At 47.5% G+C, this 23562-nt stretch overlaps 2 protein-coding genes across 7 annotated transcripts in view; both read right to left on the bottom strand.

Annotated features, from left to right (window-relative positions):
* Nucleotides 1-176: 176 nt before the first annotated feature.
* Nucleotides 177-17747, bottom strand: Ccdc134 (coiled-coil domain containing 134). 4 transcript variants are annotated; one of them, XM_076911696.1, is made up of 7 exons: nucleotides 17577-17619; nucleotides 15471-15589; nucleotides 14073-14194; nucleotides 13790-13874; nucleotides 10977-11158; nucleotides 10607-10678; nucleotides 188-958 (listed from the first exon to the last, which is right to left on the bottom strand). In XM_076911696.1, exons 2-7 carry the CDS (start codon nucleotides 15571-15573, stop codon nucleotides 830-832), a joined length of 693 nt encoding a protein of 230 aa, XP_076767811.1. In that variant the 5' UTR covers nucleotides 15574-15589; nucleotides 17577-17619; the 3' UTR covers nucleotides 188-829. The 4 variants fall into 4 exon arrangements, with proteins under 4 accessions (XP_076767810.1, XP_034373471.2, XP_076767811.1 ...); XM_034517579.2 differs by lacking the exon at nucleotides 188-958 and adding an exon at nucleotides 4486-5838 and having other exon boundaries at nucleotides 17577-17747; XM_076911695.1 differs by lacking the exon at nucleotides 17577-17619 and having other exon boundaries at nucleotides 177-958; nucleotides 14073-14202; nucleotides 15419-15554.
* Nucleotides 17748-18672: 925 nt separating this feature from the next.
* Nucleotides 18673-23562, bottom strand: part of LOC117719279 (meiosis inhibitor protein 1) — a 43765-nt gene continuing 38875 nt past the window's right edge. For 2 of the 3 annotated variants that reach the window (XM_034517429.2, XM_076911691.1), the window contains 5 exons: nucleotides 21178-21259; nucleotides 20685-20791; nucleotides 19685-19816; nucleotides 19414-19526; nucleotides 18673-18920 (listed from right to left, as the gene is read on the bottom strand). In XM_034517429.2, coding sequence (XP_034373320.2) covers nucleotides 18875-18920; nucleotides 19414-19526; nucleotides 19685-19816; nucleotides 20685-20791; nucleotides 21178-21259 — 480 coding nt within the window. In that variant the 3' untranslated portion in view covers nucleotides 18673-18874. The remainder of the gene's footprint in view (nucleotides 18921-19413; nucleotides 19527-19684; nucleotides 19817-20684; nucleotides 20792-21177; nucleotides 21260-23562) is intronic. The other variant, XM_076911693.1, reaches the window with a different exon arrangement.

Here is a 23562-nt window from a genome sequence, read left to right as displayed (position 1 = left end):
GAGCCGCTACTTTTCCGTTGGATCAGCTCCAGGAGCAACTTTGCCAGGAGTTCAGAAATAGAAGAGTTAATGCACTGCTGTCCGGCGCTACCTCTTACCACCGCCCCCTTTACTCTATGAGTACATTACATCATCTACCCAGTTGCCTCTTTCCACCCCCCCAACTAGCTCTGGGTGGAATCATAGTACCCTAACATTCAGGGATAGACTATCCAGACCCTAAGTCACACTTGTCCCATCTGAAACTTAACAGGGTCTTGAATCGCCTGAGTGTTGTGAACATTTTACAACTGGCCCTCAATCTTGGGAAACCTCATAATTATTCCAGGCCTTCAGACAAGGTCATTTGCCCAATGGCCTCTTGAGGTGAGGCCCCACTCCTGCAGTTACGTCACTGCATCATCTTACAGGTGGTCGGCCACACTGCACACAAAGGTGCACATTTCCAAGAATTTATCCGAGGAAACAAAAAGGTTAGCATTCAAAGAAATGCTATTAGGTACATGTATTCAAAGACATTCATCACAAAGTTCTCTGTAATAGGAAAACAGCAGCACAGTGAGGCATCAGATACATAATTACCTCCAAACTGATATGGGCATAATGATACCAGGACATCATTAAAAGATGATGGAATAAACATTTGAAAAAGGATTTAGGTGTATATTGACAGAAGGTTTTCGTGACATTCATAGGAAGAGCTTCCTGTGAGTCTGAGGCAGTTGAGGTCAGACCTGAACAATGTACAGGCTCTGTGGGGAAACCTGCGGATCCAACACTCCACCTTGTGCTCCTGGGCTGGCTCAGCAACTGTTTGTTTTTGACATCTTCAAAACAGCACAGGACCACAGTTGTAATTGACACATTTATTTGATTTCTGTGGCAAGCAAACAGCTCTTAACTTCTGGGTTTTAAGTGCTCTGAGGGGCAAGGTTTCTCCAGTGAAGTTGTTGCAGCTCTGAAAGGGAAAGATCCTGACAGTCAGGAGCCTAGGAAGACCACAAAGTCACACTGCACAACAAAGCTCACGGGAGAGATTTATAGGGAGAGGCACAAGAAAGCAGCTATCTGTTATAGAACAAGAAATAGCAAAGAACTTAGCAGGAGGTAGGTATTATATAGGGTTTCTTGGTGGGGTTGGCAGAGCTTCCAGAGTGGTCTGGGCTTGGTGGGATTCTGTGGCCTGATTTTTTTTTTTCCCCTGTAAAACCTTGCCTCAAAAAAAGGAAACAAAATCAAATCACTAAACATAAAAAATGACAGACCATGGTACAACTAGCCAAGGAAAAGTAAAGGCAAGATGAGACTAACAAGGGGCTGGATATTAAGATGGACCTGGGGCCTGCAAGATGGTTCAGTGGGTAGAGGTGCTTGCTGCTAAGCCTGATGACCTGAGTTCAATCCCTGGGACTCACATATCACATAGGTAGAGACCCGATTCTCATAAGTTCTCTGACCTTCATGTGTGTGCTTAGCAACTGGCCTGGGAAAGGACAAACGAAGGCTCAGTAGAAATGGTAACAGGATGGCCACCACACTGCTCCCACACCTCAGGAAAAGAGACATATCCCTCCAGACTTGTCCACATAACTGAATGTCTCTTCAGCTGGCACCTGGCTCCCACCAGGACAGCTTGTCATTCTGTACAAGCTATTCCTCAGGAGCTGGGTTGTTATTTGAAGAGACTGTGCTATGTGACTATAACATCTAGCTATCTACCATGGACGGGGATAGCAGCCTTACACTGTAGAAGTATTCTCATTGACTTCCTCCGAGAGCTTTGCTTTTAGGCTTCTTCCACCATCTTTCAGATATTACTGCCTCTGGGAGGCTCTCCACTAGACTAATCAAGAGTTTAGCTGGAATGAGCTGAAACATATGTAATGATGGCTATCCGTTGGTAACAGGGCAGATGCCATCAATGCTTAAGTCTAGAGGGTTTGATTGTCCAAGAAGAAATGCCCAGGGAAGCTAGGTCAAAAATGCCTATTCATTTAAAGAAGTGAGAAGAGACAGAGCTCAAAACAAGGATAACCCAGAGGGATCATTCCCAGAAGCCCTGGACATTTCTCTGGACAATGACAGGAAGGCAGAAGAAAATGGACTGGGGGAGGCAAGAAGGACTGCAATGGTTGGAGATATTTTTAGTTGTCCTAACTGGGGGGGGGACTGGTCCTGGCATCTAATAGGTGGGGACCAGGGATACTTTTTAACTATCCTACACCACAGGATAGGCCTTCTCACACAACAGCTAAGTGGTCCAAAATGTCATCAGTACCATTGTTGAGAGGCCCTGCCTTAAGGGATAATTAAGGGGCTTCCAGATTCTCCAGAGTGCCACAGACATGACCTGGAAGCTTAGAAGACTGGAACATCCTAGACTACACTATCAAAGATGCCATCATGAGCACCCTTAGCAATGGCCACTGGCCAGGCCACTAGGAAACAGACACACTAGTTACCTAGGTCACTGCCACTACAACATAAGGTTGTTACACAACTGAATCCCTGCTGCTGGGTGAGCTAGAGAAGCAAGTGCCTTCCGTCAGGTGTTCTATGTTTTTGTCTTCTAAAGCAAGCTGCCCATCCACCACCTTTTTTGAAAGAGTGTCTTCATGTGTAGCTGTGGCTGGCCTGGAGCTTGCTATGTAGACCAGGCCAGCTTCAAACTCATGGAGATCGGCCTGTATCCTGAGTGCTAGGCTGTTCTGTGCCTGAATAAGGCTCAAAGGTGGAGTTCCCAGAACAAGTGACTGCAGCAATCAACACTGGAAGCAAACTCAAGGACAGAAGAGGCAGGCAGGAGAGCTGCTCAGTCCTCTGAAGGCTGCAGATGGAAATCCTCCAGCACTTTTGAGGAAAGGAGAATGGAATCCATCAAGTTAGGCACTGAGATCAGAGAGGGGAAAGCCCAAGAAAAATGTACCAGATGGACTGGACTGGACATAAAGAAAGGGAAAGGGAGGCCTGGGCCTTTCTTTCAGGCCCTGAACACAATGGGCACTAAGCAAATCAGGGAGACTTAAAAAAGAATCATCAGAGAAGGCAAATTGCCACCAAAGTCAGTTAAATTCCAGGCCTTGTCTGCCTGCAGGGCCTTTCCATAAGTACTTATTCTGTCAGACATCTGAGCATTCTGGGATGGAGAACTCAAGGGCCTGATCCTGATGACATTGGTTACAGAAGAACAGCCCAGGTTAGTCCCAGATTGGCTTTCCCCATTACATGAGGCTGCTTTAACACTTTTTAAAATAAAAAATGTATTCTTGGACTGGAGAGATGGCTCAGCTGTTAAAGGCTAGGCATAGAACCAAAAAATATATACTTTATTTGTATGAATGGTTTTTCTTCATGTGTATGTAGATGTGCCCCGTGCCCAAGGTCAGAAAAGGGCATCAGATCCCGTGAACTGGAGTTAGGGACGGCAGTGAGCTACTGTATGGGTGCTGGGGACAGATCAGGACCCAGGCCCTCTGCAAGAACATGCTCTTAACTACAGAGCCTTCTCTCCAGCCTCTTACTCACCACTTTTATTACAGTTCTCTGGTTCTGCCTCAAATTATAAAAATTCCAAGGCTCAGTTGTTAAAGGTTAATTAAGCTCACAATCAAAACATCAAAATTCCTGATGATGGTCAGATGTGATGCTGTCTCAGGAAATGGAAGTAGACAAAATCCTGCTGACGGCCCAGCATAAAGAAACGACTCCATGGCCAAGTGATAGCCACAGCTACACTGCCTCTGCCTCTGCATCCTTTCAGCCTCCGCACCTCTTCTAAGAATGGCAGAGTGGGTATGCTAGCATACTCCTTTAATCTCAAAACTCCAGAGGCAAAGGCAGGCAGATCTCTTGAGTTCGAGGACAGCCTGGTCTACAGGCTACATAGTTCCAGGACAGCCAAGGCTATACAGTAAAATCCCGTCTCAAAAAAACAGGGGAAAAAAAAAAAGATGTGTCCATAGCCAAGTTGGTCTCTAAAGAATTTCTCTAGAATTTCTTCAATTAAGGGAAGAAGCATTGTCCTTGCAAAACCAGTGACTACAACCTCTCAAAGATGAAGGAAACAGGGAGAGGCCTGGGGGCTGGCTCTGGCCCTCAGGCCCATGAGCACTAAGACAGGATCAACAAATGACAGGGTAGATCCCATTCTTTTCATGGGCCAAGTCACAAACTCTAGTGTTTCATCTCATATAAACCTCAAGGGAATCAGCTGGGTCACACAGCTGGGAAGGGACAGTTCTGGGAATACAGCCTAGGTTTCCTGGGTCAGCAGTGTATCTCTTCTGCCCAACAGAGAGACAAAGCATTTTTGATAGGACAACTTCTCCAGCCCTCCTCCCCACTATGTCTTAACCCCTTCCTTCCCCTGGATGACTGTTAGGAAGCAGGCTATTCTAGGACCTTCCAGGAAGCCTCCCTAATGCTTGGCTTCCCTTTGCTAGCCTGGCCAGGAAAAAAGCCAAAGACATAGTTTAGAGCTTGTCAGAGGATTTAGACACCATCAAATTTATTTTACCAATGAAGGCACAGCACAGGGTCAGAAAGAGCAGGTCAGGTCAGTCAGGCTAAGACTCAGGTCTCTATTGAGCACTGCTGGAACACCTGCACTTGAAGGTAGAGGTAGGGCTGGGGTTAAGTGATACATTTTGGACTGGCAAGATCAAAGAAGTGGAGCTGTAATTTCAATAGAGCCAAGGCAGCCACCTGCTTTGAAACTCATAGAAACCAGGCTGCCTTCTGAAAGCCTAGCTCCTTCCATAGCTTCCTGCTCTGTCCACGGGACTCTACTTGACCCTGAGCTAGGAAGCCCACTGTCTGATCAATCCAGGTACAGTAGCCCCACCACAAAGCACAGCCTCCTGCAACTTGTCCCCTATAGCCTCTCCCCATACACAGGCAGGATCTTTTAGCAGCAGAGAGAACAAGTTGATTGTCCCCTGAACCAGCTCAATGACTGTCCCCAGTTATCTGAGAATAGAGATCATGTTCTTTTTAAATCTCCTTGAAATAAACACCCTCCCAGGACACTTCTGAGTCCACTCTCCAAACTGGCCCATCATGAAGAGTAGTAGTGAGTGAGTGAGTGAGTGAGTGAGAGAGAGACCTAAGCCTAGCTCTTGTTTCTCTGCACTGCAGAGACCAGGGACTCCTTCTTGATGAGGCAGAAATGTACTCTAGGCTGGTCCCGACATCTCCAGAAGTGGTAGCTGCCCTTATAGTCTCCTCACTAGCCTTGGGGAGGCCAGTGGATTTGCTAGCTTTTAGTATTGCTCTGCAGAGAGCTGGACCAGTGACAGGCAGCCCAGGAACACAGTGAGGCTGGCAGCAAACATAGCACCTTCACTTGTAACTCAAAGCCTGGTTCTGCTGCTTCCTTACGAAGGGCAGCAGTTGGCCTGAAGCCTGTCTTCACCAAGGGGGTCCAGGCTAGAAGTTCCTTCAGCCAGCCTCCCTCAACAGCTTCCCTGCATGATCCTGTCTGCAGAACTGTGTCTTCTCAAGGCCTCCTTGGTGTGCCATAAGATCCTGGAAGCTCAGTCTTTTTGGCCAGGGCTCAAACCTGGCTTCTGAGGACCCAGCAAACGCAGAATTCCCATCTGGAAGTGGCTGGTGCTCATCAAGGTGCTTGATGGTGCTATTCCAGAGCCACACAGTTGCAGCATTTTCTGACTGGCCACTTTCTGATCCCTTAGGCACCAAACTGGTCCAGGGCTACAACTCAGACTGGGATCTTGAAATCCTTGGGCCTTTCCGGATCTCTTTCCGCTTTTCTTCCTTCTTCCGGCGTTTTTCTTCTTCCCTCAAAGCCTTCTGGAAAGGGTCATTGCTAGGAATAAACTGAGATGAGCAGAGTAACTGGATTTAGTCTAGGGGTAGCAAAGCATTTCCTCCAAGCTAAATCACAGAATGCAAGAAAAGGGAATTCCTGGAGCAGGCCCTGCCTCAGGGAGCCACAGACAAGGAAACAGACGAAAGGTTGAGCCACTGACTGGACCTCGAGATAATCAGGAGCCTGACAAGCAGACAGAGATAGGAGACTCCAGGCATGGCAGACAGGTGCCAGCCAAGGTGCGAACCAGAAAACAAATCCACTCTTCCAGGAAGAGGGAGCAATGTGGCTCTCAGAATACTTGTCTGACACACCCTTCAGGAAGGAATCAAGCCTGGAGTCCCAGACAACAGGTATTGCCTGCCCAGTGAACAGCAGTCACCAGGAGAGGGAGCACACAGGAGCAGAGTGGGTCAGAAGTCACACTGGCAGAGCATGAATGACAAGTGAGAGACGAGGGTGCTGGCAAGCAGAGATGGGCAGGGGACAGGGAGCAACTTCAGCCTCAACCCCAGGTCCTGACGCTTCTTCATCTACCCTTTGCAGAAATCTCACCAACCCTAAGCTCCTGTTGGTCTTTACAGCCAATAAACTCTCAAACCTGCATCTGTGTCTGTTTGTCTCTATGAGCGGTGAGATCCATGGCCACACTCTAAGGGCCTCTGCCCATGCTTTGGCCTAGGCCCAGAATGCTCCTTCCAGCCCTGTCTGTGGTGTTGCATTTGCTCTGCTACCACTGCCCTGGAGACCTATGACTGCCTCCTCAGTGGCATCTGTCCCCTTACTAGTACCCTCCTTATAATTTTGTACTAATTTATTCTTGTGCTTCTCCTCCTTGGTCACCTACTTTGTGCCTAACACCTATGACAGCATGTTTCATGAAGATGGAATGTTGGTATTGGGTGTTGTGTTCCACTATATCCCAAACACAGAATCCCTCATGGGTCTCAACAGCACTCAGCGGACATTTTTGACAAAATGAACAAATGGGCTCATTAGAATATATAAACAAAAAGTATTCAAAACTCAGGTGTGAAATATGTCCTTTTATATATTCTTAGGACAAAATTAACAAATGTGTGATCAAGGTAAAAGCAAACTAAGAGTGCCACCTTGTGGCATAACCTACCTGCCAAGTGAATAGTACATGCCTGTGGGAAGGGGGCGGGGGAGTCCCTAGAGACAGGAATGACTCAGGTCAGACAGCTAGTGGAATGCCCAACTAATTAGGACAAATCCAACCAGACATCCACTCGCCTCCCAGATATCTATCACTCTTATCTCAAGAAGGAAAGAATACCTCCCAGATATCTATCACTCTTATCTCAAGAAGGAAAGAATCTTCAGCCGGGCGGTGGTAGCACACACCTTTAGTCCCAGCACTTGGGAGGCACAGGCAGGTGGATCTCTGAGTTCAAGGCCAGTCTGGTCTACAGAGTGAGTTCCAGGACAGTCAGGGCTTCACAGAGAAACCCTGTCTTGAAAAACCAATAAAGAAAGAAAAAAGGAAAAAAAGAAGGAAGGAAGGAAGGAAGGAAGAAAGGAAGAAAGGAAGAAGAAAGGTGAGAGAGGATCTTCTGAGGCTGCTGTAAGTAGAGGTCCTCGCTGAATATAAAAAATGGGCAGACTGGGAACCATTTGTATATTATCTGTGAAGCCCTGGGTTCAAGCCCCAGTCTTGTAAATTAGCAGGGTCATCCCCAGGCAACGAGAAGGAAATCCAGTTGCTCTGATGGTCGCATCCAAGAGCATATTCTGATTAACATGACACTTCTGACTCAACCTCCTGTGTAACAGGAGGCATGTATGACTGACCACAGGGTGAGAAAAGTCCACTTGCAGAAACTAAGCATCTCCTTGGTGCCCCCTTGTGGCGAGAATAAACTCTGCAAGGCCCTGAGTGCCTCTGACTGGGCCCACCTGGTTCAAGGTCTTGCCCAGGGATACTTCTCAGAGTTGATTACACCAAGCATTTGGAAGCAGGAGCCACTACTCTGATGGGGAAAACTATACCCTTGCTGCATAAACAGGCACTGGCTCAACAGGAACCTCAGAGGTTCTGCTAGATATAAACAGTGAGGCAGGGCTACTGTGGTTCTGCTAGGATGAAAACCAAGGTGTTGAACAGAAATTAGTTGAGGCTAGCCTGGGCTACATGAGACCCTGTTTCAAAACAAACAAGGAAACAATAACAAAACCCAGGGAAAGAGCTGTAGGCCTGGTTGCTGTCTTTTAAAAGCCATGTGTCTAAAGTTGGACCTTGACTGGCAGCTGCAAACCACAGTATTTATCAGGATGAGTAGTTCACTGTTCCCCACTGTCTGTGAAATCGATATGGTTTGTGCTAAGTTTCCTTCCAGCAGCTTGGGTTTGGGTACTAGTTAGACACAGAGTACTCATGTAACCGGCTCCCAGTAAAAAAGGGGATGACAAAGGAGGCTCCTGTTATAACTGGCTGCTGGGGAATTAAATACATCTTCTGTGACTACTGGGAGAGAACGCTGAAAGCTGCTTCTCCTGGATTTTGTCCTAGGTATCAAATTCCAAGGGATCTTCCCATCAACCTCCCAAACTGCTGGGATTCCATGTGTGTGCTAGCTACCACAACCGGCTCTATGTCCATGTAAAAATCCCAGTCACCCGAACCTTCGGAAAGAAAGTCTAGGTGAACGAGGGAGGTAACTAGAGAACAGTTAAATTATAGGTATCAGGAGGGCACACATGAATCATTCAGCAAGAATGCAAGCACCTGGGGATGTTGTAAGACTCTAGAAGACACGGAGAACAGTGGAAGGGACCATTAACCATCACTGGGTGTGTAACTCTCATCCACATGATGGGAAAACTCATAGACACAGTTAATAATGAACTACTGTGTTCCACACCACCAAAGGTAGCTAGCTACACAGGATGGCATGACCTTGTTTTACTCTTGCAGATAAACTATCTTTTATTCTTAATGTCTGAGCAGCCTTGATTATACCACACAAGGCAACAGAGGCTAAAATTCTGCACTTAAATATCCCCAGGACTTGGCCAAACAATGTGCTGATGACTTAAAGCATAAAGTGGGAGAGAAAGGCCCAGGGACATCGACCCATGATAGATGACTGCTGCTTTGGGCCATCCTCTGTTTCCTACAATGATTAACAAATACATTTAGTAAAACTGGTAGTTAAAAATCTAAATTTTAGATGGGTGTAATAGATAATACATTGATTTTTAGATGATAGTCTAATGGTTCAAAATGAGATATCCTAGTCCAAGATTTAAGTAGTATCTGTTTGAGTCAGGGACCCTGAGGAACATGGTAACTGAAGTCAGACCTGCAGGCTGGCCTCACCCTCATACTCAGAACAAGGGTGTGGTAGTTCAAGCCTGTAATCCCAGCATTTGGAAGGAATTTGGAAAGAAGGCTAAGGCAGGAATGTGGCTAGCTTAAGGTCAACCTGGGTTACAGAGTAAGACTCCGTCTCAAAACTCAAATCAACAAACCCAAAACAATGCATATGACTGCAGCCTCAATAAATGACATGAGATAAATTGAACGAACTCGGTCACTGCCTCAGTCAGATTAACCAGGCAGGAGGCTATGCAGCAAGCAATTGCCAGTGCTGCTGGGCACCTTCCTACGTTCTTACTGAGTACCTCATAATGCAAAATCTGGTAAATTCTCTTGTTTTATTGATTTTATTTTTGCTTTGTTTTAAAACAGTTTTAGTCCAGGCTAGCCTCAAATTCACTACATAGACAGGTGGCCTCTTGCTCCACCCAGCCTCTTGAGTGGTGGGGTTATAGGTAAGTACCACCATATCTCCCCTCTAGCAACTCTTTATCCAGACTCTTTTTTCAGGATTACTTTTGCAAGATTAATCTTGTAAGGATGAGGTATCTTTTCCTTGACAAAGCATAGATCTGTTTAATTCACTATGAAGATGGCAAATTTCCCAAGCACAGTGGTCTGTAGGTAATAATGCAAGCTTACTGCATGCACAACATCTGCCTGGCCCTTCCATGTAAAGACCTGAAAGAACAAGGGGACCCAAGACAAAAAGCCTAACAGTGTAGCTAGTGCTTTTGCTACACTACAAAAGTACACTTTTGTAGTACTGAAAACTGTCTGTGTCCTGCTGGCATCTATACAATAGCAGGCTACTTTGTCAGCCCACAAGCAGGTAGAATCTCCAGCCTGTCACAGACTCAATACCTGTCTCTACACAGGCGTGAGTTGTGATCTGAAGAGTCTCAGCTTCTCACCCACAGGAGGAGCCTTTCCTTCCTGTCCTCCTTGGCCTGCCCTGCTCCCTCTGATCCCTTCCCCCTATATGTGTCACCATCTGTCTTCTCAAGCTGCAGCTGTTAGCCCCCAGAGCCAAGTTTAGAACTCTAGATTAGAGGCATGTGTAGGCGTGAGAACAGAAGCCCCAGTGTACTAGTACCAGAGGCTCAAAGCAGGGAAGAACGTGACCTGACCTCACCTGGTCACTCTGACACTTGTAACCTTGGGTACATACTGTGTAATGAGATGAGGATGTCCATAGCCTCAAGAATCCCCCCAATATCCATCTGACCCCCAGCTTTGGTGTACAACATTCAGAAAGGTACAGTGACTTGCCAAAACCGTCAGTGACTTGAGTAATGGTTTCTGGACCCATACTCATCAGATTGTCTGGTTCCAAGTCTAAAGCTCACACAGCATACCCTAGGCCTTAGTCCCTGCAGACCCCACCTCCGGTGCCCACCAGACACCAACAGTCGCGGGCCCCAGCAGCTCACCTCTGTCCGGTCTATTTTAAATGGGTTCTGGAAGTCAGAATCTTTCTCACTGATCCCCAGCTCCTGGGCCATCTGTGGACGGAAAAGCTAGTCATCCTCTTCTGCTTTCTGCTCCCTGATTCCTAGAGAGCCATCCCACCATGCAGGGTCGTAAGCCTCAGAGCCTAGGCAGATATGGGCCAGAAACAATCCCTAGGGGCTCTCAAGTTAACCCAGAACCCCTTGAAATTAGGCCTCTATTACCCAAAGTGCCCTGACACTTACAGGACACATTAAGTACCTGTGATAACTTACAGGGCCAACCACATACAGATGTGAGGCTCCCTGCTCAACGCCCAACGGAGATCCCAGCCCTCTTACCAGTCCTTACCAGGTTGAGGATAGGTGAGTGGGGGCCCTGGTCAAAGACACCTGTCTGATTGCAGAAGCTGATACCCCAGCGGATGAGGAGGTTCCAGTTGGAATTATGGTCAAAGTAGTGGTGTACAATCTTTGGGAAGCGCAGCACGACGTCACCAAAGAAGGCTGTGTTCTCCAGCACGTGGGAGAAAGCTGGTAAGAGGGTTGTAGTGAGTTTTCCAGGTAGTTGCTCTTCTCTTGTCCACCTGGCTGACCCCAGACCTCCTCCAGGGATGGAGGTATCTACCAAACCCACAATCAGAGGAAGGTGTGGCAGCCGCTGATCACAGGCTGCTCACTGCACACGCATGAGCACTAGGGTTTTCTATCCCATGAATGGGCTCAGTTACAGGGAGCGATAGCTGCCGTTCCTGTTTTACAGATTGTGTTGGTTACCGCTTTGTTGTTGGATTTTTATTTTTTCAACTTGACATAAGCGAGTATCATCTGGGAAGGGACACTCAATCAGGGACTGTTTTCATCACCCCGGTCTGTGGCCATATATACATCCATTTTCTTGAGAGATGATTAATGTAGGAGGACCCAACCTTCTGTGGAGTGGGCCACCCTGAGCTTATACAAGAAAGCAGGCTGAGCAATCCATGTGGAGCAAGCCAGTAAGCAGCAGTCCTCCATGGTCTATCAGTTGCTGCCTTGGCTTCCCTCAATGATGGACTGTAATCTCTAAGCAACAACAACAACAATAAACCAACCTTTCCTTCCCTAGTTGGTCAAAGTGTTTAATCACAGAACAGGAAGCAAACCAGGACACAGCAGCTAATGAGTGTAAAACTTGGCCTGCAAACCTAGGGTATTTGTTCAGCCTCACAACTTGGGAGCTCAGAGGACTCACCTTCAGAACTCAGGCACAGTAGTGCACTAGACAGTACAAAGCCAGGCGTCAGGAGTTCAATGTCATCCTTTGCTACAGAGTCATGGAGCCAGCCTGGGCTACATAAAACCCTAGGTATTCCCTTGTTTTGAAAAAGGATGAATTTACTTTGAGAATCGGAGATGGGCATTGTTTTATACAGAGGCAGATACCCAGGCATGGAACTAAGTATCTGGAGCTGTGTCTTAGTGTTAACTATACAAGGTCAGTTCTGTCAGGACGGCTAGTAGAAGGGTCAGAATTATAGTGTTTTTGTTTAAAGTATTCTTTCTAGCCAAGTAGTGGTGGCACACACCTTTAATCCCAGTATTTGAGAGGCAGAGGCAAGTGGATTTCTGAGTTTAAGAACAGCTTGGGGTGTGTTTGTGTGTTTGTGCAAGCATCCATGCAAGCATGTATGTGTGTATGTAAATATATATTGTTCCATTTAATTTTATTTTGTTTTGCTTGACAGAGGGTCTCATGCAGCCCAAGTGGGACTGATACTTATAATGAAAGCAAGGATCACCTTGAGCTCCTGATCCTGCCTCTGCCTCCCAAGTGTTAGGATCACAGGTGCATGGCACCGTAACTAGCTTTACTTTTCTGTTAAGCGCTTATTCTCTCTCTTTCAGCAGTGTCTTTATGTGGCCAAAGGCTAGCCTAAAACTCAGTATATAGTTCAGGTTGGCCTTGGGTTCATGATCTTTTTTCTAAAAGCTAGGATTATAGGTGTGTGCCCCAACTCCTGGCTTATTTTGAAATCATCTAGACGTATTTACTACAACATAAACCTCTATCACCCTGCTCTACACCATACTCTTAACCAGCAGATCCAAACCAGGACATTAACAATACATTAGCTTACCTACACCCATTCGGCATTTTGCTTTCCCTCCTCTAATGAGGTCAACAGGTCAGTTTGCACTGGGGTTAGCATGTTCACTCTAGTGATAAGTCCCCAAGACCCAGGTAAGAATGAAGTGTAGCTATATTTGCACTCCTGGTGCAGAGGGGGCCCAGACAGCCCAGGAAGGCAAGCAAAAGCCAAAGATCTGCCAGGTTGGTACGTAGGCCATGGACCTCTGGACTTCAGAATAATCCTGATGCTCAGAGATCTTAAGAATCAGTTCAGTTGAGAAAGAAGAACCAAGGCAGGTAACGTGTTCTTTTCCATCAGGCATGAGGGGTGACACCTGTAAAGCACACTATTCACACACAAGCTGCTCCCTCTGCTCCCTCCTCTCAGTAACTCTAAGAACTATTATTGCTAAACTGTGATTGGTTAGGTCAGGCCTTCAATCCCAGCACTTGGAAGCAGAGGCAGGCAGATCTCAATGTATGAGGCCACCTTGGTCTACATATCAAGTTCTAGGACAGCCAAGGTTACATAGTGAGAAAAAACAAAACTGTGATACATTAGTAGGCATGAAGAGGCAGACCACTGAGAAGGAGCTCTTGTAGGAAGGGCAGGGGTCATGAAACAGCCCTTCACCTTACCTGTCCTTCTCACCTTGTCTGAAAGGGGTTAAAGTAGCAAAGAGTACTGGTAATCACACTCTGGCTCAGCTATTTGATAGGCCCTTCAGATGGGAACAATCCCCATCTGCCTTCCTAAAAAGTGACTAACAGGCTCTGTCCTGTCCCCTAGAGTGGAGTAGGCAGAGAGTCTTCTCTAGTTCCCCTGTCCTAAGCATAGGACAGCATAAAGGAATACCTGCTGAGGGCAGAGAAACCGGTTCTGAATCCCAGAAATAATTAGAGAACCACGCTGGGCCCTCATCCACCCCGGGCCCATGACTCAGGTGTCACACAAGGATATTCCCAGGGGACAGAGTGATGAGAACAGAGAAGGAACAGCTGGAAAATACCCAGGGGGCTAGGGAGCTGAGGGCAGTGCTGGGAGACCATACCATCCTTTAGCTTCTCATCCTGGGGGAAGGGCCCGTCTGGAAGCACATCAGCAGCAACGAGCACGGTCCGGGAGTCCTCCAGCACCTGAAGGAACCCCATCTTGGCTAAGTGGCTTTGTGGAGACCTTCACAACTTAGCTCCGGCCCCAGTTACTGGATCCCACTCTGACTCTTCTACATACGGCTCGCTCCCTTACTGAACACTGTCCCCTTTAGAGAACCCTTAGTCCTTGCTCCGACTGAAGCCCTGTCCTGCTGTGAGCTGCCCTGTTTCCTGACACACCTTAAACAGTCCCTTAAGCATGACATCGAGGATCTTGTACTGCTGGTGGATGTCGTTCAGCTGTGCCAGGTTCTTCAGCGCCAACAGCTGCTCTCTCCGCTTCACCTCAAACATCTTCTTGTCTGAGCAGCTGCAAGTTAAGGAGCTAGCACAAAACCCAGTTCAATGGCCCTGACACAGAGGGCCCATGCATTCCTAACCTGTGCCACCAAAGCCTTGGATGGCCACAGCTGAGACATACATAGGTCCTGTAATGTACCATTTCTCTAGCTCTCAAAGACTCCGCACACAGAAAAGAGACCAAGCCCAACACTCCAAACCAGGCACCTGCCCTCTGCTTCCTCTGTCTCCCTGTCCTCGCTCATAATCATTCACTGTTACAGAACCTCCAGCAATCTGTTTCAACTGGACATGTTTCAGTCGGACATGCCCCAACCATTCTCCTGGAGTTTCAGTTCTCAGACCTTGCTCAGTAGGTTCACAGGACAGAGCATTTCCCAAGACCTCCTGTACCCATCAGAGCCTCTGAGCACAGAAACAAGGCCATCTGTGTGGATGCTGTGCTGGTTTAAATGAGACTAGCCCTCATAGGCTTGTATTTAAATGTTTAGTTCCCAGATGTGACAGGAAGCAGGGCAGCTCACAGCAGGACGGCGCTTCCCTCAGAGCTTGGGAGGATGAGTAGGGGTTCTCTAAAAAGAGTTAGTGTTCAGTGAGGGAGGGACAGGGTTAGGAGGTGTGGCCTTGTTAGAGGTGTGACATTGGGGAAGGGCTTTGAGGTTTCAAAACCCACACCAGGCCCATGTCTCTCTCTGCCCCCCACCTACAGATCTGATCTCAGCTGCTGCTCCAGCACCAAGGCTGCCTGTCTGCTGCCATGCTTTCCATCATGATGATCAAGAACTAACCCTCTGAAACTACAAGCAAGCCCCCAACCAAATGCTTTCTTTTATAAGCAACCTTGGCCATGGTTTCTTTCTCTTCACAGCAACAAAACAGTAACTAATACACATACTTTCTGGCTCTATAGATGCTTCAAAATCAGGGATGGTCTTGTCTCATCTTTGGGTTGCTAAGGCATGGCTCAGAGGACCAGTCAAGATAAGCTGGTAATCCAAAGTTCTGGAGGTCCTGTGTGAGGCCTCAGCCAGATATCACACACGTACAGTTGTAAGCCTTTGCAGAGCTGAGAGCTGGGTCTAACATACAGGGAACAGGCTCAGGAGAAAACTGACTGCTCAATCTGGCCAGAGTTTGTTTCATCCTCCCTCCTACGCTTACCAACTCTGTCTGCTCATCCCTGCAATTCCCCCAAGGAGTTATGGACGCTGAGAGATCTCACTTACCAGCCCTTCAAAGACAGCTAATTCACTCCCCACTCAAACCCCAAAGAGATACAAATCTTGAGGCTCGGGTCCAGAGTGCTCTTCAGGGTGCCTGTGACTTCTGTGCCAGACAACAGTAGGACAGAGAAGGCTGCCAGGAACTGAAGAAGGTCCATATCTGAGACTCTGGAGCTAGAGGAACAACCCAAAGATGAAGGCGGGGGGGGGGGGGGAAGACACATGGCTCAGTCTCCAAATACCACGCAGCCAGCTCTAGGAAGCCCTGAAGATCTAGCTGACTAGCAGGCACACAATACAGGCCTACAGGATTGCAGGAGAAAGGGACACTTTAGCAATGCTTACACCACTGGATAGGGATTGAGGCTAGAGCTCTAGGTTGGAGTCTTGACTACATCTGCCTTTGTTACTAGGCAAGTACTCCACTCCTCTAAGCTATAGCTTCCTTAATATAGCATCCTATAAAATAGGACATAGGAGCTCCCTTTCCTGATGTAGAGCGGCAGGTCTCAACAATGTACTCTGTCTGGAGAAAGGGGCTGGCTATGCAATAATGTTCTTTTCAAATCCCTGTCCTAGCCTTCTAGGAGGACATCAGCCAAGGAGTCTCAGTCTGTGAAAAGGTATGTAAGACTTGTGTGGTTTCCCTCCTTCTCCAACTTCTCTTTTCTTCTTCAGAAAGAAGGGACACAGGACAGGAAGAGGAGCAGGGAAGACTTGGAGACTACACCCATTCACTTGGGAACCACATACAGCCTCTGTTCCTATTCCATCACAGCCCACTGTTACTGATCAATGTTCCATGCAGTTCTAGAGCTGAGAACACAAACCCAAGAAATATGGCAAACCAAACTCCCTGAACTTGTACTTTATCCCTTGCATGGGTCAGAGACAATCAACAAACATACAAGCATAAAAGGATAAGTCAGGGAAGGGGAGCTGATTCGGTTGGTAAAGTTAGAACCAGGGCCTGAGTCTGATTCCCAGCATCATTTAGAAGCTGGACACAGTGCATGCTTGTGGTCCTAGAGCTGAGGAGCTGGAGACTCAACAATCCCTGGGGCTTGCTGGCCAGCTAGTCTGGCTGAATCTAGGAGCTCCAAGTTCAGTGATAGTCTCTGTCTCAACTGTCAGGGAAGAAAACAATTAACAAAGATACCCGGTATCAACCTCTGGCCTCCACAAGCACACACTGAGGTGTACACACGTCAACACATACATAGTTGGGTTTTTTTTTTTGTTGTTGTTTTTTTTTGTTTTTTTTTTTTAAGGATAAGAGGGATTTGGTTAAATAAACCATTAATAAGTGGGGGCCAGGAGTAGTGGCTCATGACTTTAATCCCATCACTTGGGAGGTTGAGGCTGGAGAATTTCCTTAAGTTTGAGACTAATCTAGGCCTTGTCTAAAACTCCAAAATGGATAGAATGGGGTGGAAAAATGACAGTCAATGGAGGCCTCATACTCAAGATGATACCCGTTTTTACTAATGTGGAAACTGAGGGACAAAATAAAAGTGTCTATTCAGAATCTTACAGCCCTTCCTAGACTGAGCCAAGTCTTACTCTCAGTTCACCGAACTGTTTCTTTTCTCTAAATAAGCACAGGGTACCTCATAATGTCAAAGCTGGCCACACCCCACCCCAGACTTTGAGAGAGACCATTAAGAGAACCCCTTGTCCCCACGAATACGGGACAGGCGAAGTCTACAGAAAGACTCCAAGATCATCCAGGACCGTCCACTTTCCGCCTCACGCTCCAGAACCCAAGGGAGCCCGAACCAGGCCACAGCAAAACTTAGGGAAACAGAAATTTACCAGACAACCTAGGATAACTCAAGCAGGACAACCGTGAGAAAAGCAAAGTAGCGGACAGCGGGGGACAGGGCTGGTTTTCTTTACTGTTGCTCTACTCTTCGGCCTCTAAATCTCGCTTCTGTCCCGAGCGTCCCTAGCGCTCTTTCAGGCTCGGCAAGCGACTCCGAACTCGTCTTGTAGAGCCGGTGGTCGGGCGGGGGTTGGTTCCGCGCCTCCAGGCTTCGGAGGGGCCAGCGAGCCCTTCTAGGAGGTGTCCGAGTCCCAAAACCCGCACACAGTGCAGGGGGATCCGCACTCCCCTCCCAAGAAGCCTACAGTACAGCCCGGCAGCCCCACCACCACCTACCCGGGCCGGCGCTGCAAGGAGCAGAGAGCAGCCCCTCGGCGAGCAGCCGGAAGCACCAAACTCAGGCAAGGCGCCGAACTCTAGAGCACCTGGCCAGCAGCCCTAGGAGACCCAAGAGCGGCCGTCCCACCCACTGCGCTGCTCCTGACCAATGAGACCGGGCCGCGACCGCCGCGCTCCGCTGACCTCACTTCCGGCCCCGCCCCTGCTGCGCTCGGGCGCCTGGCGCTGCAGCTGTCAGTAACAGCGTGGTCTTGGGGAAGGCATCGCTGGGCGCTGGGCTCGCTGATGATCTCGGTTCTAGTGGAGTTGGAGGAAGTTAAGTTACGGATGGGGACTTTACCCCTGCTTAAAGCGCGTCAGCAAACCCCGGCCCGAAACTCTGACTGCCCGGCGCTTTAAGCATAGTGCCTGACATCTCTTCCGAGTCCATTTTAAACCTCAGTTTGCAAGATCCAAAGAACTTTTTAAGGAACTAGTAGAACCCGTAGTGCGGAGCGCGGGCACCCCCTACTTGCCCATCCAGTCCACTAATTTCTAAACCGGAGTTCTTCGTCTGTTCATACGTCTTCTGTTTTGCTCCGGGGTGGGAATTGAGGGTGTCAGGATTGCTAGATCCAGGGAAGACAGGTGGAGCGGCCAGTCAGAACGCAAAGCCCAGGCTGGGCTGATAGACAAACGGGTGTGTGCCAGCAGCCAGGTAGACATTAAATGACCATTGCCCATGTGAGTATAGATAAGGGCTTTGAGAGGGCAGGCTTGAGCCAGAGGAGCTGAAGTGGGTTTGCTCAGGGAGTCAGACTGGGGGTTTGATTCTTTTTTCCCTGGGGTTTATAACTCTCCCGAGTCCACTTAAGGCGAAGTGCCTCTCAGATGTCCAACCACAGGGCTTGGGCACCTTGAGGCTGAGTCCTTCCCAGCTCAGGGGTTCTTCATGTTCTCTGTTTACAACGTTGAGGCACTTTGCACATGCTCTTAGATGCTGTCGTTCTCCACTGTCTGTCTCCATCATTTGCTGAAACAAGCCGGTGTCCAACGGAGTAGCTGAGGAACAAGTTTCAGGATGATGAATTCGGAGTGAAAGCCCACACAGGAATGTTAATGCATTATTTTATTTTCTGATTCCATTTCCGCTGTGGAGTAAAACAATTCCAGAGAAAGGCCCAATACTGTTTTGCTCTCAACAATTATGTAGAGAAAAGCTCGATATTGTTGTTTTCCCCTCAACAATTATGTCCCAAATCTGTCTGCAGGTCTCATTTTTTTCCCCCTGTTTCTGGGCCTTTATGTCCTGAGGCTCAGTCTCTGATATGAGTCAGGGAAACAGACACACCTCCGAGGCAGCTGGCATGAAACATGAGAGGAGAATAAAAGAGAAATGGAGCTGAAGGGATAGGGGAGGGAATATCACAGAACCCCAGAAGGGCAGGAATGGTCAGAGAAGAGCATGGATGCTTCTAATATTGGTGGCACAGATTCCAAAACTGGGACCAGCAGTTGGCATATAACAGAGAATTGCTCCATGAAAAGACAAGATACCCAGGGGAGTAGCCAGTGGGGTTAAGAAGTCCTTCTCCTCCACACACACACCAGCACTATAACGTGAGCAAGTCCTAACCTAGGGAACACTGGCCACCAGGACAGCCCGGGCTTTATTCTCAGCTTCCTAAGTGCTGGGATATACAGATACGTGCTATCATGGTCTCAACCCCAGGCTTTTTTGAGGGACTTATCAACCACCACTCCTCCCTACTTGAATTGAGGAAGGCATACTGCTACAGTCTCTGACCTTGGTGATGTTGCCTGGGCCAAAGCTTGCAGATGCAAGAAAGGATACAGCATGTCTTGAGAGAGCGGCTGGGCAGGGAAGGTGCGGGAGCAAAGGCCCTCCAAGGAGGCTTGCAAGGTTTGGGTCATGTTGTGGTCATTTAGGAGACCCATGCTCTGGACCTGTAGGAGAAGGGACAGGAAAGTTACGCTCTTTCTAACTGTCCCCACCTCCCATACTCTTGACTTCCCAGTGGCTTCAGTGGTCAGAGCTTCCACCTTCTACAGAGAAGATGGTCTTGAGGGTCTAGCCTCATCCACAGCATCCCCTTTCCACTCACCTGCAGGAGGAAGCCATGTAGGGCCTGGAGTGTATCGTTTGAGAGAGTTGACAGGTCAACCAAAGCTGCACTTTGCAAAATAAGACCCACCTCTTTATGAGAGAGGATGCTGCTGCTCCGGTACTGCACGAACTAGCCCAGGAATAAAAGCCCCAAATGACCACAATTAGAGGAGACACCATTTTCTGTGGACTGCTGTAACCAGCACTGAGCTGGAAACACTATTCTAAGCCCAGAGTCCTGCTTTTAAGCTCTGCACCGGTGAGAGTGGGTGGGGTTGTCTCACAGGAGAAAAGGGCAGATAAGGTAGACGGAGCTCATGAGAGAGCTGGCCTTAGGGACCTCATCGGGCTCCCTACTCCCCCAGCTTTGCACTGCAAACTCATGGGTGAGATGAACTGTCTGTGGTCCTTATACCTCCTCTGTGCTCCTGGCTCTACTCCTCTTACTTCATCCCTGTAATACTGTCTCCTTCTGCCTGGTAACCCTTCAAGCCTCAAGCTGAAGCAGTCCCTACCCTTCACAAGAGCAACTGTCTCTCTCTGTGACAGTTTCACACCAACCTGATTTATTAGTGGGCGAGCTTCGCTGTCCCCCATGAGCTTGTTCTTGTGTTCTGTATTCAACAAGAACTATTATGTCAAATAATCTATCATTTAAGATACCAGCTTTAACTCTTCATTTACTTGTCTTTCTAGAATAAGGGGCCTTTGGAGGCAGAGCATGTGGTTCATCAACTTCCTCAGAACCTAGACCTGTCTGTCATATTACAACAGTCCCTGGTCATTGTTTCATGAAAGAAAGAAGAGAAAATGCGTCCTAAGGATAGATGCAGCTATTCACAGGAAATCCCTGGGCAGGTCTCTTGTAGGGTGACGGTCACACAACCCCCTCTGCTCTTTGAAGATGAAGGTCAGCTGAAATACCATCATGTTTTGGATCACCTTAGCAACACCCTGCTGATATCTTCCAGCCATAGACCTATCCTTTCTGCACTTACCAAGGTCATAAGTCTCAGTATCTCAGGTCTGAGGAAGGAATTCTCTCCAGCATCCAAGAGGGTGAACAGCAAAAACCGATTCCAGGGCTGGGAGGCCACATGGAGTGCTGTGGGAAACATCAGTCCTCAGCTGGTTAGTACTGTTCCTCCAGAGACCCAGGAGCATGCCCTGAGAGGAGCTTTTCCTATTTCCTATAAAAATGGATGGGCTGGGTTCATGAGGTCTCCTGCCTGGACTTCAGACCTCCCATACGGACACCCCGGGAAAGTCCTATGACCTATCACATGACTATAGGTCATGGAAGTGGGCAGCTGGCAGGCCTCTGCTTTTAAGAGCACTGTGACCAGTGTAGATCACTTGAACACTCTGATCCTTAGTGTCCACATCTGATGACAGACATGGCAGTGTCCTTTGCAGTGTTGTCAAGTCACTGGGATGGTAAGATTCCTTCTAATCTTGATCATGGGAAAATGAGAAAATAGAGGTTTCTACCAATGTCTGGGCTCCGGGCATGCAAGTAATCAAGCAAGGCTTCCAGACAGCCAATACAAGCTTGAGACAACAGAGGGTCTTTCTGGAAAAAAACAAAACAAAACAGAATTAGGGTTAGGATTTGTTTGTTTTTCTGAGACATGTAGTCCAGGCTGGCCTCAAATTCTAGGATCATCATAATCACCACCACCACCACCATCATCACCACACACACACACACACACACACACACACACACACACACACACACAGGTTTAGTTTTAACAAAGAAAAAGTTTTTCATTTATTTAGGTTTCAGTTTTTCAGATATGGAATATAGTTCTGTAGATAATATGCAAATGCTTGTTAGAGTCACCGGCCATGTACAGAACACTATGTTTATAGTAAGTAACATACTTTGTGAAGCATATTTTCTTATTTTTCTTGAAACAGGTATTATACACCTGGCTGATGGAGATTCTACTGTGTAGATCAGGTTGGCCCCAAACTGTGTTAAACCTCCTGCTTCTTCTTCCCAAGTGCTGAGATTTAAAAGACTTTCAGAAGTTCTCACTAAGATTATAGTGCTAACTTGGCACCTAGCTGTAACAAACTGGTTTTTTCTCTAGTCTAGTTACATTCACCTTATTGTGGTTTGTTTTCCAAGACAAGAGTTTATCTGTGTAACGGAGCTCTGGCTATCCTGGACTTCATTTATGGAACAGGCTGGCCTCCAACTCAGAGAGATCCACCTGCCTCTGCCTATTGAGTGCTGGGATTAAAGGTGTGCACCCCACTACCAGCACACTTGCCTTTAAAAAAATTATTTATTTACTTTACATCCCAACCAGTTTCCTCTCGTCTCCTCCCAGTCCTTCCCCCACCTCCTCCCATGGATATCAACCAGCCTTGGTGTATGAAGTTGCAATAAGACCTGGCTCATCTACTGAGGCAGCCCAGTGGTGGGCAAAGTCCCAGAGGCAGGAAACAGAGTCAGAGACAGCCCCTGCTCTTGCAACAGAGTCAGGGACGGCCCCCGCTCCTACTGCGAGGAGTTCCATATGAAGACGTAGCCACACAACTGTGTAACAAACTTTTTTAAAAAAGATTTATTTACTTCTACTTTATGTGTATAAGAGTTCTGCCTATATGTATGTCTATGCACTACATGTGTGCCCAGGGCCCTCAGAACCTAGAAGTGGGTGTTGTAGCCTATAGAAGTGGAGTATTAAATGGTTGTGAGCTAGCATGTGGCTGCTGGTCCTCTGCAGGAGTAGTGTGTGTGTAGGAAGGTACCATGTGCATGCAGTACCCACATAGGCCAGAAAAGGGTGTTGGATCTCTGAGAACTGGAGTTATAGATAGTTAGTTGTCAGTAGCCATGTGAGTTCTGGACAAATGCACCTAGGTCCTCTGTAAGAGGAGGGACTGCCCTTAAGTACTGTTGTCTCTCCAACCCCCTAACTTATCTTTTTTGAAAGAGTTGAGCCTGGGACCCACTAAAAGATTCATCAATTAGACACCGAAGATGTCACAGTGTGTCTAAACCAGTGGGTATCACTATTTTTTAAACATCACAATCTTTTTATCAAACAATGTTTTAAACTAACAAAACACACGCAGAATGGAGAGACGGCTCAGCAGTGAAGCTCACTGATCAGTTGCTCTTCTAGAGGACCCAAGTTCAATTCCCAGCACCCACATGACAGCTCACAACTGTCTGTGACTCCAGTTCCAGGGGATCTGTTACCCTCACACAGACATGCATGCAGGCAAAACACCAATGCACATAAAATAAAAATAAGTAAATCATTTAAAATAAACACATGAAAAAATTTCACTATCACCAGTCAGTAGGGAGACACAAATTAACACAACTAAACAGTAACCACAACACTCACCAAGACCTGAGATTTAAAAGACTTTCAGAAGTTCTCTCTGCTCAACAGCAGAAGAATTGGAGTGACTTAAAGTGTGAGTCTCATGTGCCATTGTGGGTGAAAATGGAGGAATCATATAAGAAATAACTTGAGAAATCTTAAAAAGCTGAGAGAGAGAGTGCTCTTGCCGAGAACCTGAGAGCCCTGGGTTTGACTTCTAACATTACAACACACGAAGACATGGCTAACCTAAGTAGATGACCCAAGTGAGCGCACCCAAACTTCTGACCTACTGAACTGTGAGGTGATTAGCAGGCGTGCACTTTTTGGTAACTTGTTACAGAGAAACAGACATTACTAATATCACTTGACCCAACAATCCCACTTCTGGGTATTCATCCAAGATGAATGAATATGTATCCATATACAAATTTGTCCTATAGTAGCAAGAAAGAGCTACTTTACTCAGAACTGCGAGTTCCCTGCATGCTTGAAACTCCAGCACTGGGAGGCAGAGGCAGGAGGA

This window comes from Arvicanthis niloticus, chromosome 13 (genome assembly GCF_011762505.2).
Source record: "Arvicanthis niloticus isolate mArvNil1 chromosome 13, mArvNil1.pat.X, whole genome shotgun sequence".
NCBI classification, from domain to species: Eukaryota; Metazoa; Chordata; class Mammalia; order Rodentia; family Muridae; genus Arvicanthis; species Arvicanthis niloticus.
This window is presented reverse-complemented; position numbering and strand designations above follow the sequence as displayed.